At 39.4% G+C, this 17581-nt stretch overlaps 1 protein-coding gene across 1 annotated transcript in view; it reads left to right on the top strand.

The window, feature by feature from the left end:
• Window positions 1-10524, top strand: part of LOC127532272 (interferon-induced very large GTPase 1-like) — a 39243-nt gene extending 28719 nt beyond the window's left edge. Inside the window, exon 2 of the mRNA XM_051943593.1 lies at window positions 7050-10524. Within this exon, the coding sequence (XP_051799553.1) occupies window positions 7050-9548 (2499 nt within the window). The 3' untranslated portion in view covers window positions 9549-10524. The remainder of the gene's footprint in view (window positions 1-7049) is intronic.
• Window positions 10525-17581: the final 7057 nt, after the last annotated feature.

Below are 17581 nucleotides of genomic sequence, written 5' to 3'. Positions count from 1 at the left end.
GACATAGCAACCATGTTGTCTTGTGGGGTGTTAAGTTTGTCCTGGTGCCAAAATATCAAAAGACATGTTTCCTCAGTTTGTTTGTTTCACATAGATGATTTGAATAATTACTAGCTGTGTTTCCTAACAAAACCCGTAGGATGCATTCCGGTGTGTCTTTATTAAGGTGTACTAGCTTGTTGTCTGTTGTGTCGGTTTCAATTGAAAGATAATTGTATTCTTGCACCCTTCCATTTCTCTTCACTATCCCCCCTTGTTGTTGTTGTTTTTTTTCTTCCTCTCTTCTCGTTTCTCTCTTCCTGCCTTTCCCCTGTCAGGTCCGGCAAATTTATGTATATTTAACTAATCAACAAGTATTCAAACTAAATAAATTACTGTACAGTATCAAGGGGAGTCTTATACTTATAAACTCCCCTTGGAAAAGCAAACTTGTATGGCGCAATGCAGCAGCCAGATTCCCATTCTGCCTGCTCTGTTGCCGGACAGGACAAAAAAAAAAAAAAAAAGAAGAAGCGGAGGAATACATCGTGAACACTTGCAGTGAAGGAGAAAAAGCGGAAGAGTCAACACACTCAGCATTTTTTGGGATTTTTAGAAGTTTGGTGAATCTCATAACAAAGTGGATTTTTCCAAGAAAAGCTGGTATGGAATGACTCATTACATGCAGAGTGCTGATATAAAATATTTCCTCATTGGAAGTTTTTCCCTGTTATTAAAAAAAGAAAGATTCTTTCAAGTCAAGGTGAAAACCAATTTCAACAAAATAATGTCAACTAATGAGAAAATATTTTTTAAAAGCAAAACAAGTTATTACATAAGGATTCATCTTCTTTTAAGTCAGTATTTAACCACGCCTGACGTACGTCAGCGGGGTTACTGCATTCGCTTCGGTATCTGGCTGGCTGGGTAAGTATGTATGTATGTTTGGATGTGGGTATGTCCGTTCTGATATCATTGCAAGTGCTGAAGTCAGGATAATCAAACTTGGCACTGAAGATCAGTCTAAGGTCCCCTGCTCAGTTGTGGAGTTACAGGTCAGCAGATCAAGTAGGAAGGGAGATACGTAGGATGATCAAAATTGATACAGATTCATATGCAAGTATTTAATGCCATCTACTGAAACTCGCCAGTAGATGACGTTGTTCTGCCCTCTACTGAGGGCTCGTCTAGTTAGTAGATGCACCTCTGGCCAGAATTCCAGCATTGAGTATGTGTGGACAGGTCTGAGGCAGCTTCGCACATCTGGACACTGCAATTTTACCATATTCTTCTTTGAAAAACTACACAAACTGTCAGGTTACACAGGGATAGAGAGTGAAGAAATCTTTTCAAACCAACCAAAATTCTTATTTGTATTGAGGCTCTGAGAACACTTACCTTGTCACATTTCTGTGTAGCTTTGGGTTATTGTCTGACTGGAAAACAAATTGCCCAAGTCACAGTTTTCTGAGAAAAAGTCATTATTATTATTATTATTAGTTATTATTATTATTATTAGTTATTATTATTATTATTTCCACAGACTCCTGTCCTACTGTGGAGACCACAGGAGAAAAAGTGCAAGATGCAACGGACTCAAAACTCATCAACGTGGGTCCAGAGTCCTTCCCGACCCCTGACGAAATGCAGGATGAAAGTCCGGATACGTCTGTTGTGAGACCTCCACACATGAGTAAGAATATGTGTTTGTGTTGGGGGAGGGAGGACCTTTGCAAGCGTCCAAGGTCTGCTACTTGGAAGCAGCCCAACATCATGTCAGAAATAGCTTCTCGTCTGATGGCCAAAACTTTCAATTTTGGTGTCATCAGACCAAAAAACCTTCTTCCAATTGACTACAGACAACAGTTGATGACAGCATAAATCTGTTTTCACTTTGACACAAAGAAGACTTTTTTTGTAAATTCTTTTCAAAAAGCCAACTTAAATTGACCATGATTCAATGATGAAAGACAATGAAGGGATAAAACTCTAAAGTTCGGTCAAGGCTTTTCAAAACAACTGCATTTCAATGTTAAACAAGGCCCGTTTGATTTATCTTATGCTCAACTTGAGTCATCTCCTCCCATCTCCAAGGTTCAGTGAAAGACCAAGTTCAACATCTATACCCCACCAAGCTAAAACCTCACAGCAAAACTTAACTGTCATGTAATTTACTACTACAAATCATTAAGCTGTTAAAACAAGGTATTTGATTACAGCCAGGGGCAGGCCCGGACTGGCAATCGGGAGAGGCGGGACTTTTCCCGGTGGCCTGCCTCCTTATTGGCCTGCCTGGACAGGCCAGCCACGGACTGGCAGGCCAATGAAAAAAAGTTGATCGGCTTTTTGGCAGACAGGCCAGAGACAGCAGCGCTGGAAGCCTTACAGAGTACACGCCCACCCTCCTGTCACTCACACAAAGCAAGTGCTCTGAGCTCTAAATCAGAAGGATAGGGATTGGTCAAAGTGACATTTTTTTAGAAGAAACGTGCCATGATTGGTTAGTTACTTTATGGCCCGCCCCTTCATAGCGAGAACAGGGAAGCATGCACTGCAGAGCGGTGATATGAGAGTGAGGCCAGAGAGTGGAAGGAGCGAAGATTATGGAGCACCCTGAGAAAGCTGGCGGCAAAAAATGAGAAAAGACGAAGAGAAAAGGTGGACATGAGAGGGAGATGCAGAAGAAAAAAAGGTTGCTCGAGGAGGAAGGGGCAAAGTGTTATAAAATAACACACGTTTCATCAACCCCCACCCAGGTCCAGCAGTGTACAGTTGAAAATAAATGATGCTGCTACTTCAAGTAAGTTTACAAATGGTCGGTTCTTCTCACAAATCAGCTGGCATCTAAATGATTTGCTGACAAAATAATATATATTTTTTTAATTCCACATGTTATATAAATAATAGGAAAAGGAAAACATTGGAAAAATTGGTGAGGGTAGTGAAGAGATTACAGAAGAGAAAAGTACTGGACTGTATGGAGCTGTCGTTATGGTTGTGTTTAATAGACTTACTGTCTGTTTAGTAGTGTTGTAATTGCTATAACATAACTGTAAAAGGCATATTTTTGGAAGGAAAAAAAACAAAATTTTGGTGCATTATCCCACGTGACACAATCCTTGCGGTGGCGGAAGTGGCCTGACTGATTGGAAATCTCCCGGCCTGAATTTCCTTCCCAGTCCAGCCCTGGCCAGGGGTGTGGTTCAATTCAATTCAATCTTTTTATTGTCATTGTCAATAAAAAAATGAAATTTTGTTCAGAGCATTCCATACACTGCATAGCAATGATAATAACTGTAAATATGCAAGTCCATTCTCCCAGTCCCATAAACACCCACGGTGTAAAATTAACACACAATAACATATGAATTAATGATTTACTGCAGGCACAAATGTATAAATAGCAACAGACCTATTTATTACATTTGTTACATGAAGTTTTTTAATTCGGAATTAACTCATTTGGAATTAAAGGTTTGCGCTTCACTTGTACATGGAAATATTAATTCCGAATTACGGTTTACATGGACCGCACGATTTTTCCCCTTCTTGAATTCCGCTTAAAGGCTTGGGCGTTGGGAAGGATTCTGATTGGACAGGGAGTGGATGTGACGCATCCCTGTTTATCGGAAGAAAACAAACTCCATTTGCCGTGGCATTTCTTTCCCCCAACAACATGGAGGAACAACTAATAAGCGCGCTCTTTGCTTTGCTTTTTATTGTCGTTTTGAAACAGCAACTCGACAAAGGTCGCAGAATGTGTATGTTGCTACGTCATCGCTACGTGAGGAGCCAAGCATGTGCAGAATGACCGGAATTAACTAAAGCGGAATTAACTGTATACATGAATACATGAACGTACACAGAAATTAGTTTATTCGGAATTAACATCGGAATAAACCAGGTAGTTTATTCAGAATTAAGTTTATTTGGAATTAAGTTTTTAATTCGGAATTAAGTGTTTACAAGGAGATTTTAAATCAGAATTACCTTTAATTCCAAATTAAAGAGGAATTAAAGGTCTCATGTAAACATATTGAGTAACAGTGTTACTGCAGCACCCAGAGAAAACATGCAGTTATTTGACTGATGTTTGATTAATGCGACAACGCAACGTCCAGTTCACAGCTATTGTAACAGTGGGGTATGGTGACTGTCTCAAAGAAATAAAGACTGACCCTCAAATACAGACAAGCAGAATATTTCTATGACATGCATTTAGAATGTATTGGAGAGTTCAAATTGTCACATTGGTAGCATTTGACTCACTTTGCTTTGTTGTCTTTTAACTCTAACAGCCTGATGTTGCTGATACCACCAAATATTTCACAATACAAGCACTGTTAAGAAATGAAGGGCTTGTGTCCACTGAAACACCACAGGTCTTTAAATCTGACAAAAGTACAGGGTTGAATGTTAAGTTGGTGTTAACAGCCTTACACAGGAGCAAGGCAATCTGAAAGACTACTAAAACAGGACCAATTGTACTTAATAAACAGAAGAAATTTGAATGAAAATCCTGCTTTTAAAACATGCCTTTCCAAGTAAAGAATGTTACCTACTGCCAATGAGGAAGATAAAGGCTTACTTCTTTGAAGTAGTCTGGTAATTTACATCCTTCCAGGAACACTTGCACATTGAGACCAAGGCAACACTTCTCCCACATATTCAGCTTTTACAAATTATCAAGCAAACTGCCAGTGATGAAAATACAAGCCAATCAACTTTTCACTGTAATATAATATTGATTATATGCTGTGAAAACATTTAGCTTGGATTGGAATGGAGACTCCAAAACATGATATTTCGCATGAACACGATAATTAATGTAGGATCCATGTTTTAAAAAATAAAAGGTTTGCTCTTGGTTTGAAATAATAATCTTTACGTCCACAGAGTCTCATTCCGGGAGCTTATTGGAGGATCTGGGATTGGAGCAGTACTACAAAGAAAAGCTGTCTCTCAGCAAAATACTTGAGATTGATGAGAAGACCATCACTGATGAACCTTCCAAGAGTAAATCAGATCTTCCATGGTATTTTCTCAAGAAACTGATGATGGTTAACGTGACAGCTAGGAATATGAAATGTACATCTGTAACTGAGGCGAACTGTGATAGTGCATCAGGGACATTGGAGTTAAATGTTGATAATTTGCTTGACAGTCCAAATTCAGTTGACATGGTAAACCCCCTTGACATAATCACTGCTCTCTTTCTGGACTCTGATGGTTTTGTGCAGCAGGAAATGGCACTAAAAATGTCTATGTGTCAGTTTTCTGTCCCTCTCCTGCTTCCCAACTGTGACACAAATCAGTGCACACTCATGCTGTGGGCCATGAGAGACATCGTTAAAAAGTACAGACCTCAGTCACTTTCAGAATCTAAGGGCTTCACTGAAGAGAGAATCGTTCTCTCTGAAATTCCAATGATCTCTTTTGTGAGACTGGGTGAGTGCTCCTTGTCCAAGTCAGAGATCCTCAATAAGTTTCTGAGTAACTCTCAGCAGTACCATGACGCCTTTGTTCACAAAAATATGGAGTGTGGTGACAGTCCAAGAAGAATCTCCAATGGACTGACTGAAATTACCTGGTACCTTCCCTGTGGAAGCAAAAACTTGGATGTTTTCAGTCAACCAGTCGCTGTAGCTAACCTTCGTGGTGACATTTCTTCCTTTGAAACACAATACTCTTTTTTGTGTCAGACGTCTGCAGCGGTTTTTGTGTTTTTTGACAACTTGGACTCTGAATGCAGTCTACTGACCAACCAGAACCACAAGGCACAAATCTTCTTGGTGGGAAACCATCAGAGCAAGAGCTTCAGTTTAGATGCTGTAAAAAAAATAGCAACTGAGTTGTGCTTGACGAACAGCAACATTATGTTGAAGACAAAGAAGATGAATGATGCAGACTTTGTCACGATCTTGAGGAAGAAAGTCAGCGATGTAGTTGAGAACTCACAGATGAAGATGCCAATAGAGCAGATGGCTGACATTGCCCATGAACTGGGAATCTTGGTTGATGAAGACTCTTCAGAGTGTCAGGCTGGAAAACAAAAAGCAGATGCCATCACTACAGAAATTCAAGATATTCTTAAATACAAAGAAGAACAACTTCCCCTGCAAGGTCAAATATGGAAAGAATTAACAAGTTTAGAAAAGGAAGAATTCCGGCTTCGGAACATTGGGTCTGAAAACATCGAAAAGTACAAAAGTGATCTTCAGGAACAGAGAAAGAAACTGCGAAAACAACAGAGCTCCTATGAAATGTCAACAGCGATGACATGCTTCATCAACGCAATATCAAGCCCAGGAATAGAACGGTATTATTTCCTGAAATGGATGAGAATGAACCTTGATAACGTGTCTCGTCTAAAACTGTCTGGACTCAGGGAGCAGTACAAAGAAAAATGCAAGAATTCGGAGAACAAAGAGGAGATCAAGGAAATTGACAGACAACTTTCCAACAGCTCACTGGGAACTGAACACTTCTTCCGTGAAATGGGTCAGATCTATGAAGCTTCACTTTCCCTTCCTAAAAAGGATCCATCTCGTCAACAATTACAGCACCTGCCCAAACTCTGTGCAGAACTGTTACTAGATGGATTTCCTCTTGAACTTGTGGATGGAGATGCATCTAACATTCCTCTCAAATGGGTGAGTGAAGTTCTGTCTCAGCTCAATGACATGGTGTCTCCAAAGAGAAAGATCCGGGTCGTTACAGTTCTTGGAGTCCAGAGCACAGGGAAGTCCACTCTCCTAAACACCATGTTTGGAGTGCAGTTTGCAGTCAGCAGTGGTCGATGCACTCGAGGTGCCTTCATGTTGCTCATCAAAATCAATGAAGATGTCAAAGAAGCACTAAAGTGTGACTTCATGGTGATCATTGACACTGAGGGTTTAAAGACACCAGAACTTGCACAACTGGACAACAGCTTTGAACATGACAATGAGCTTGCTACGCTTGTTGTGGGGCTGAGCGATATCACCATTATCAACATCGCAATGGAGAATTCAACAGAAATGAAGGACATCCTACAAATAGTTGTGCATGCTTTTCTCAGGATGAAGGAGGTGGGCAAAAAGCCCAAATGTCAGTTTGTTCACCAGAACGTGTCCGATGTGTCTGCCCATGAGAAGAACTTACGAGACAGGAAACTGCTGCTGCAGCAGCTGAATGAGATGACCCAGGCAGCAGCCAAAATGGAAAAGAAAGAGGAGAACAAGAGCTTCACTGATGTGATGGAGTACAGTCCAGACACTGGGAACTGGTACATTCCTGGACTGTGGAATGGAAACCCACCAATGGCACCGGTCAATGCAGGTTACAGCGAGGCTGTGTATGAGCTGAAGAAAAACATCTTCAAGCTACTGGGAAGTTGTGAGTCCTCTGCTAATAATATCTTGGAATTCAAAGAGTGGATGACAAGCCTGTGGAATGCAGTGAAGCATGAGAACTTCATCTTCAGTTTCAGAAACAGCCTGGTAGCTGACGCATACATGAGGCTCTGCACAGAGTTCAACAAATGGGAGTGGGAATTCAGAAAGAACATGTACTCCTGGGTCACAGATGCAGAAACCAAAATTTCCAATTTTGGTACAGTTGCTGCAAAATCTCACACGTCTGACATGAGACAGTTTCTCACGGAACTGAAAAGTGAAGCAGCCACAGAGCTGTCTAAATGGGAGACAGAGCTTCTGGACAATCTAACACAGTACTACAAGCAAACAGAGGGTCATGTCTATCTAGTTGAAGGATACAAAGAGGAGTTCTCAAACAGTGCAAAGAGCCTTCGACGAGAAATGAAAAACTGTGTTGTTAATCAGCTCACAGCAGCAGCAGACATCAGACAGGGAAAGAGAGAACTGGACAGAATCAAAAAGAACCACACAAATGAAATAGAAAAAGCAGTGTGTGCATTAATTGATGAATGTCGAAATAAAAAAGTTCAGATGACAGACAAAGAACTGGACAAAGAATTTGATAAGATGTGGAATGAAACACTGGACAAACTGACATTTTCTAAAATACAGCCCACAGATGTCTTCACCAGGGTGGAACACTGCCTGAGAACAAATCTGTCACACAAGGGGAGTCATGCAAATGAACTGCTGAGTCAAAAAAGAGTGCGAGATTGTGGAGTAGAGCCTTTCAAATATAAAGCTGAAGGACTCATCAAAAAAGCCAAACACAAAGCGAAGATGTGGTGGCATGGCCAAGATCCTGTACAAGAAATGGCTGACAGCATCATAGCTGCTTGCACACAATTTGTAACTGAGAAGATGGAAAGAAAAACCAATTACCATGATACTTACATCCAGGAGATCCTACTCATCATTGATGAGAGTCTGCAAAACAATCAGAGTGTGAAGACAGACATCGAGTTTGAGGTTTCTCTGAAACAGCACATCTGTGGATTTGCAGCCAGACACTTTGAGACAATGCAGGAGAATTTCATACAAGAAAATGATCCTTTCAGATGTCTGACAAAAAACAAGGAAAGGTTTTGTGCCGATTTCAAAGATGTGTTCCATGAACGGGACCAGTGTCAGAAGAAGGCAGAAGAATTCACATATCAGTGCCTGAAGCCTGCTGTTGAAGACTTTGTCTACCGTTCTTTAGGTCCAAACATCGTTGATGAAATGCTCAAATGTGAGGAGTTCAGCACACGGATGTCCTTCCAGTATTCACTTCTGAATGATTTACTGTCAGAGAAAAATCTTCAAGAGTATTTACGCTACAGTTCCTCTTATGAGAGCTATGTCAAGGAAAGAATAATGCAGCAAATAGAGGAACGTTTCTTGAGCTCCTCTGCAATATTTGAGTTTGAGGATCGACATCTTCAGTCAAGTATCAGCAGCATAAATGATGCCATCAAAAAGGCCAAAACAGGAAACAGAATCAACTTGAAGAAGTTTGTTGAAGATATCTGCAAAGAACTTGGTGACAAACTTGTCATTTCCCAGGATGCTCTTGGTGCTTTCATGATCCTGAACAAAGCAGATCAGGAACAGTTTGCTCACTGGCTCACAGTGTCTGTGAAAGAGATGGAAGAAACTCTTCGAGAGAAGTTTAAAAAATCAACCTTTGCAGAGAAACTAAAACATCTCCATATGAAGCCCCAGAATGAGCTTTTCACCAGAGTGATTGGTTGTGGCAAACAGTGTCCATTCTGTAAAATGCCCTGTGATGCCGGAGGAAAAGAACATTGTCAGCACTTTGCTTCACTGCATCGGCCAAATGGTCTGAGCAGCTGGGTGTGGACGTCAACGAATAAACTTGCCATTGACATATGCTCTTCCTCTGTGGTCAGTGACAGAACGTTTTGCTGTGATGCTACCAACAATGAATGGCACCCTTACAAAGATTACAAGAAAATTTATCCAGACTGGGATATTCGTCCAGATGTGAGCCTCGAGGCATCAGACTACTGGAAATATGTAATGGCAACATACAATGAAGAGTTTGCCAAAGCATATGGTGCAAAACCTGCTGATATTCCTGAAACATGGAAACAAATCACATACCAGCAGGCAGAAGCCAGCCTCAAAGAGTCTTTTAGCATCTGGTAATATTTCTCCTCAGTAAAGGAGGGACCCTTTAATGATCACATCACTGTATCCAAGAGAAGATGAAAGATATTGTGAGCACACATACATATTTAACCACTTGCTTTCAACAAGTTAGTTCAAGAAAATAGCAACAAGTTAATTCTCACCTTTATTCATGTTTGCATTTAACAAGATTACTGAACTCTACTAATCTGCTGTAAGACTCCTTTTGTGTCACAGCTCATGTCCTTATCGTCAAACTGAAAAATGCATCAAAGTAACAAAGTAACTTTTTGGGGGGTCTTTATTACATTAAATAGGATAGGAAATATTTGATGTCTGATTTTTTTCATTTGTGTTTCTTAGATCTGGATGTGGTAATGTTATAATAACATGATGATACGTTACATGTATGAAGTGATTGTTGACTCAGAATTTAAATCATTTTGTGTTTTTTTTCTAACATATCTGATATCAAGTATTTACATTTTTAGTTTCTCAAAAGATCATGAGGTTGTTTGTATGATCGAAATGCTTTCATAAACATACATTGTCATGTTGTTGATTGTTGTAGTAAAATTTCTTCTGTACTTGGATGAATTGTATTTGTAATGTGACGATCACATGCCAGTCTGGACATGACAGTTAATCAGCCTCCTGGTAGACCAGACTCTGAGTAGCTTTCTCTTCTTTTATGGTTTGTGATTAACTGTGACCAGCATCAAGCTCCAAGGTCTAATAACACTCAGACCATGAGATTCCTCGGCAGAGGAGTCTGTGTTGTCTTCATGAGAGAAGCTGTGCTGTGTGAAGGAAAGATAAGAATATAAGTTTGTATTTTGTGTTTTTGTCAGAATCAGACCTCTGAACACAAGCCTTTTGTCAGAGCTCTGCCCTTTCAGCTGGAATATTCACTCTGCATTTCTCTTTTTTATGATTCATTGTTACTCCATTTATTCTCTAATAAATTACAAAGACAAATACTGTTGCACCTTGACTGTTTTTTCTACGGCTCCTCATTTATGAGGCAAATCAGATCTTTTTTGTTGCCTGATTGGTGTTTACATGCCAGAGAAGGTCATATTATTCTCTCTCTGAATTGTGAAGAAATTAAAATGGCTTTACTTTTTTTAAATAGAGACAAAATCTGGCTCTGAAATTTTTTTTAGATTATTATTTTATGCTTCCTTGATCAGAACTACAAAATTTTGTGTCTAATGACTTCCAAAGTACACAGAATTATCTTTGAAAACCTCATCCTTTTATATTTTCAAATTCATCTTTTTTTTTTTTTAGCAAAGTAGGTTTTTAACGTTTTTATTCATTTTAACTCTGAGATCATGTTCAAATATAAAATCCATGATTTCATGTTAAAATGTTTAATGGCTGTTAAATATTTGTGTTCTATTGCACAAGATAAGTTTAAATCATTTTTAAAAATTAAATAAGAGCAGAATGAAATGAAGATAAACTTTAGAGCACCAAAATGTATTGTACTGCATTGGAATAAAAACTGCAGCTTGTATTAACAAGTATCATTTCCTTTTACACAATATGGAAATGAATATTAAATTCACTAACAGTAATCTGTTTTTTTCTGGTGAAATTCATTCCATTACATAACTACTATTGTTTTGAGAATAAATCATTTTAAAACCTGCTGTGATTTTGCTTCTTTCAATCAGGACTTTAAATATGTTGGCAGTGTGAGGGTTAAACTGTCATGAAATTGGAGTGTGAACCCAAGCAGCAGGCAACAGGCAGAGGGGTAAATAAGGAAAAGAGTTTAATGAAATTAAAATGAAACAATACTCAAAAGGAGGACTTCAGGACTAACTAAGGGTGGACCATACGGCCTGGATAAAAACTATAAATAAAATAGAACTAAATTAAAAAAGACGAGCCAGATGACCAAGGTGAAAACTAACAAAAGACAAACTAATGGAAAGGGTGGCTTATGGAGTCCAGTGTGGGAATGAGATGATGGCAGGAAAAACCAGCCAGAAGTCCAAACAGGGGAAACAGAGTCCGAGAAGCAGCGTGCAGGCGAAGGTGAATGGATTGCGGAATATGAAGGAGTGCGTCATGGGCAGGGTAGATAATCCAATGAACCAGCAGAGAACTGAGCTGGGAGTCAGGCTTAAATGCTGCACTGATTGTCATTTCTGCCACCTGTGCTTTCCACACAGCCGCTCATCATTACCCTGATGAGCCAGCTCCTTGGAAACAGAGGGGTGTGACATAAACACAACCAGAGTCTATCAGTGTACTGGACTCCTCAGATTCTTTTAACACATCACCAAAGTCTTTACTTCTGAGAGCAAACTGCCTGTCACGATAAATTTAATATTGTATTTAGAATTATCTCTGTTTAATCAGATTATTGTTAATGTTCAGTAACATGAAAGCTGCCTTAAGACTGTTTCTGTGACAAATGCCATTAAAAAGATGAGAATCATTACATCATAGCAGTCTAGGCTCACTGTTGTATTTTTCAATTGTTGCATCGCCACCTTGTACCTACACTTTACTCACGTAAAAGTAACTGATTACTTTTTCCTGGAAAAATACACATTCATCACCTCTCAAGGTTCCCACCTGTAATGTGTTCTGTTCAGATCATTTCCATGTAGTTTCATGGAGTTAGCATCAATCAGCAGTTTGTTTTCTTCTTTTTTTAATCACAGTTGTACTTTTGGTCGATTTTTACATTTAGTCATTAGCCTATCTGTTACTTTCAGTTCAATCTTTTAAGATTCTTCCACCAGAACAAGAAATCACTGAAACTATTATCATTACGTCTCAGACACAGTAAAGATAGATTTGTAATGAAACTTGTCAATGTCTTCTTATCGTCCTCTATCACAAATTATTTCCTTGATATTATAAAATATGGCATGTGAAACATTTCTACCACATTTGGCTGCAATAATGATGATGAATACTCTGATCTGTTGGTTTGACTTCAGTAGAAAGTATAACTGAGATACAATTTTATGCTTGTGATTGTTAATAAACCAGCTCAGAATCCTTTTTGTCATAAAGCAGGAAACGGGGAATGATTCCTATCAGCTTTGTTAATTTCTTTCACTCTTCTATTTTTTTTCTTGAAATGTGTTCATACTTATGAACCCATAAAAGAACGATGAGTAACTGATGAAACGGTTTAAAAGCTGCATAAAAGATCCTGATCAGACTGTGTGGTACCCTGTGCTGACAGTCATATTGATATCAACTGTTTCATTAATGTCCCACAATGCATCTGTAAAAACAATTAAATGATTAAACATCTGCTTTTAAATAAAGTCATTTCATATTACATTGGTCTGAAGACGATTGATGTGCCTTGTTATAAATATACATAAGGTATTATTTATATATTGTACTTTGAAAAGTCAGTGTATTTCAGAATCCCTGGTGTAACACTGTTGATAGAGTCGTGTACCTCAATGCAGCCTGTTGGCTCTTTATTATTTTTTTTAGCTTTGCTATGACTCTTGTTCCTTTTCTGAGAAAAAACTCAACATGCAGCTGCTGTAGATCCTTCAATCACTGTTACGCGGGAGAGATTCTTATTTATTCATTTAACCCAACACATATGGAGGCCACTAAATGCTGCATGACTTCAAGATACTGGTCTGGGACATGTTAGAACATGTTAGAACGTGTTAGAGCATCTTAAAATGTGTGTCAAGGCTTTGTTAATATTAACAACATCTGTGCTGATTTGCCTTTAAGCTGCTGTTAGATATGTCCTGCTAAGAGAGCACACTATGACATTGTTCATTGCTGATGGAGGCAGCCTTGTTTGGTACTCATCAGAAATCAGTCACTGGTTGCCACAGTGATTCCCACCTTTTCAATACAGGAGGGGAAAAGGACAGTTTCAGTGCAGTGAACAGAGGAGACAGAGAGAGCAAACACTAAGATTTAACCTCTCAAACTACCAGTCACAGCTCAAAAACTATTAACAATATTGAAAAAAACTTTCAAAGTGTGAAGTATAAACTTGTTTAGAACATGCTGGTGTATTTTCATGTAGGTACTGTGTATTACATAGATTTAGTGTCAAGTTAGAGAGACCCTCCGTTTCTGATTTTCACTCAAGATTTTAGAGTGTCAATTAGTGAATAAGAGTTTTGGTCGACCCACTCTGTGGTCTGACTGACTTCTGAATCAAATCTAAGTCCTACAGCTATTAGACTCACACTGGGTGAAAGAAGACAACGATGCTTCCAATTTCATGTAGAAGCTGTTTATGTAGAGTGAGAATTATGAGAAGTACAAGGTTAACTGTATGTTTTTGTAAGATTTTTCATGTCAATATTTAAACTGAATGAAGGAAAATTCAGGACTCAAAAAAATCTTAAAATTAAAGCTACTACTGCATAAAAACTATAAAAGGTATCCAAACATGTGTTCAGATGAAAAATACTTAAAGCCTTGTGACCTGTTTAAACTTTGAATGAAGTTTCTGCTGTGAAATATGCCAGAGCTACAGAGTTCCACAGATGGTGGGGTTTTGGCAGTTGTCTGGCCGACTTCCATTTCATCTGTCTGCGGATTTTTGAAGAATTTCATTTAAAAAAAAGTATGGTGAATCGCTAATAAATGACAGAGCACCCCTTTTCAGACAGAGAGACAGGTGAGTTCTGTGACACGATAAGTGTGACCAGTGCTTATACATTGACACTTAATAACTGCAACTTTTCCATCGTCTGATTTTGTCTGACTGAAGCCTATAAACTCACTGAAGATTAAACAGCCACCATCCACACTGACTCCAGGTCTGCCTTTGGTGAGCACTTTGACAACACAGCAAATTCTTGAAATCTGATGGACGCTCTGTCTTGAATAACAGAATTATTAAAGGCAATTTTACTACCATCAGTCTTTTCTGTAGGAGTGTAGCTCACACTAAAGCCTCTGACCCGATGTCAGAGGGAAACCTGACTGGTAAACACACACACACACACACACACACGTCTGGTTCTTATATCCCCGAGAGGACTTACCATTGACTCCCATTCATACCTAACCTCTAACCCGAACCCTAACCTTAACCAACACCAAAACAAAGCCTAACCCTAAAGAAACTTTTTTGCACATTTACTTTTTTCAGTAATAACAACCTGGCTAAGAAAACACTGTTTCCCCCCGTGGGGACCTCATTTTTGTTCCCCACCGTGACGCGAGTCCCCACCGAGATATCGTGGAGTCAGGTCAAAGTCCCCACCAAGTCCCCACCGGTATAGATAAATATGTACACACACACACACACACACACACACACACTATGTTTTTCTATCATTGTGGGGACTTACCATTGATTCCCATTCATATCTAACCCCTAACCCCTACCCTAACCTTAACCAAACCCAGACCAAAACAATGGCTAACCCTAAAGAAACGTTTTTGCACTTTTACTTTTTTCAGTAACAACAACATGGCCAAGAAATCACTGTTTCCCCTCATGGGGACCCAAATGAGGTCCCCACAAATGACATTTCTTTGGGTTTTCCTGTGGTTGTGGGGACATTAGGTCCCCACAACCCCTATAATTACCTACCCACACACACACACACACACACACACACACACACACACGTCCCTCACTGGCATGCAGACATTTGCTACACCTCAAGAGCACAAACAGTGGAAAGCTGCAGGTGCAGCATACACACATGTTGTCTGGATGTGAACTTGGTCTGCAGGAGGTTTTGAATTGTGATTCTGATTAGAATACATTGTAAGGCCTGTACATCAGTGTCTCTGGTGAAGGTCTGTGGAAACCTAACAAGGATAACATAAACAGACCGAAACCACAAGGGTCAGTTGCTCGGGTGAACTCCATACAAACTGACTGACGTACAGACCATCCAGATATGCATCCAACAGAGATGCCAGAGATTATAGATGGAATTGTCAAGAATGGAAATGAGTTATAACTATCACCTCAGACACAGACTGGGGATATAATCCCAACCGTGACCTGAAACCATGACTCACTCTGATTAAATCTGCGTGGACTAAAGCCCACTCGTACTGACTCTTAAACACCCTAAACTTTCAGACTCATGAGTGTATGTGTTGGGAGTTTACCTCCTAGGTAAAGACCCATTAAATCAAATCGAATATTACAGTCACTCCCCCCAACTCAACCCCCTCCAACTGCAGTCCTTTGAAGAAAACTCTCAGTGTGACATCTTACAAGCAAGTGCTTGCTATTGAGACTGGGTTCAGTGATAGAAACACCTGGCTGGAGTGGGTACGGTACACTACCCGGATTCTGAACCAGTGTGATTGTTAGTCTGTTCAGCGCCCAGACCAGCTCCAGCTGGAATACCATGTCCTCTTATCAGCTTGATAAGACTGGTCTGGTGACATTTCAAGAGAGAATGGCATGAGACATGCTGCTGGCAGAGAAAGGTGGTGTTTGTTACATGAAAAATTCCAAGCAATTCTATTTCCTTGTTTTCACACAACACAGATTCATGTGGTGTCCATGATTCTGTACAATCTATGAACGATGCTCCGTAGTGTTCAATGCTAGGAAATGTAATTCTTCCAAATGGATGGAAATTTCAGTGCAAGCCCAGCAACAATACTCAGATCAGCAGTGGAAAACCATGACTCAATGGTATGACGAGGACCTAAGTTTGCCAAGAAAATATTCCCTCCACCATTATACAACCACCACCAAGCCAGACTTCAACACAAGGCAGGAAGGCTTCATGGATTCATGCTGTTGGTGCCAAATTCTGAATTGCTTCTCAGCTTGGTTGACAGAAGTGGAACCCAACATGGTTTTCTGCAGCTGTGGCCAATCCAGTGGTTCCAGTGGTTCCTAAAGGGACTCTACCAGCAGTCTTTATGGAGATGATTCAGACATGAAGAGGAGTCCAGACTGATGAAACCAAATTATGAACATAAATCTGGTGCAAGAAAACATGAAAAATGAAGGAATTCAAAAGATTTTGTTTGTGCAAACTTAGTCTACTTGAGAAGATGTGCAATCATTTTGAAACTGTTGTTTACAAATTTGCAATATACAGTTTATCTGGAGCTCACAAAGCTTTTCATACAGCTGTATTGCCCATTTCATCTCATACGCTGTGTACTTAAATCCTATTACTTTAATAAATTGGATAAGTGGAAATTTTAATGAACAGATCTTGAATTAAGTTGAACTTAATGCTTTCCTTGGAGACTTCAGCCTTGTGTTTCTTGGCTTCAGCACTGAGTTTATGCTTTAAATGTGAGGATTGTTATACAGTGCAGTTTGCTGGAAAATGGACAAGCTTTTCCAGTAAATCATGTGTTCGTGCAGCCAAAACTGAAAGCATGTTTACCAATAAATAGCGGGCAGGACTGGAATACCGCAGTAACAGAGCTGGTTGGACGTGGAGCTTCATCTACAGTGACGGAGAGTTCAACACAACATGGACAGACGTCTTCTACAAGGGTAGGTCACATATGATGTTGTTTTGGCAGCGTTTTTTTTTTTTTTTTACAATGTAAAAAACAGGGATGTGCACGAGTGCAGATAATGGTGTTCCTAAGCACTCGGTGTGCACAAATGTGGAAATATCGCAAAAACTAATGGCGACACAGCTACTATTCGATCGAGTTGTTATCAAGAGAAATTTTTTCAGGCCTCGTTCTGTTTTCAGTGTTTTCAGACAGTAGAGCAGATATTCAGACTTTATTCCTGATTTTAATGGTTGAAATTCTATCCATGTGTGATGATAATTTACAGTTGATTATTATTCTATAAATTGCTTCAGCTGCTGTATTTTGTTACTTTCTTAATTGCATCCATACGCACAATAATGTCACTGCTGCAAATATTCTGCTGTGCAAAAGAAAAATTTGCTGAATTAAAAAAAAAACTTGATAAAAAAGAAAAACATTTTAACTTCAAGAAATGAATCAGAGTTGTAGAGTAAAAAGCTCAGGATTTAACTGTGTAAAAAATGAAGTAGCTGCAACTCACGAAGTGACTGTGACAGCTCACCTGTCTGACATGAAACCTGACACCACAGGACAAGCGT

The sequence above is a fragment of the Acanthochromis polyacanthus genome, chromosome 23 (assembly GCF_021347895.1).
Source record: "Acanthochromis polyacanthus isolate Apoly-LR-REF ecotype Palm Island chromosome 23, KAUST_Apoly_ChrSc, whole genome shotgun sequence".
Taxonomy (NCBI): Eukaryota; Metazoa; Chordata; class Actinopteri; family Pomacentridae; genus Acanthochromis; species Acanthochromis polyacanthus.
This window is presented reverse-complemented; position numbering and strand designations above follow the sequence as displayed.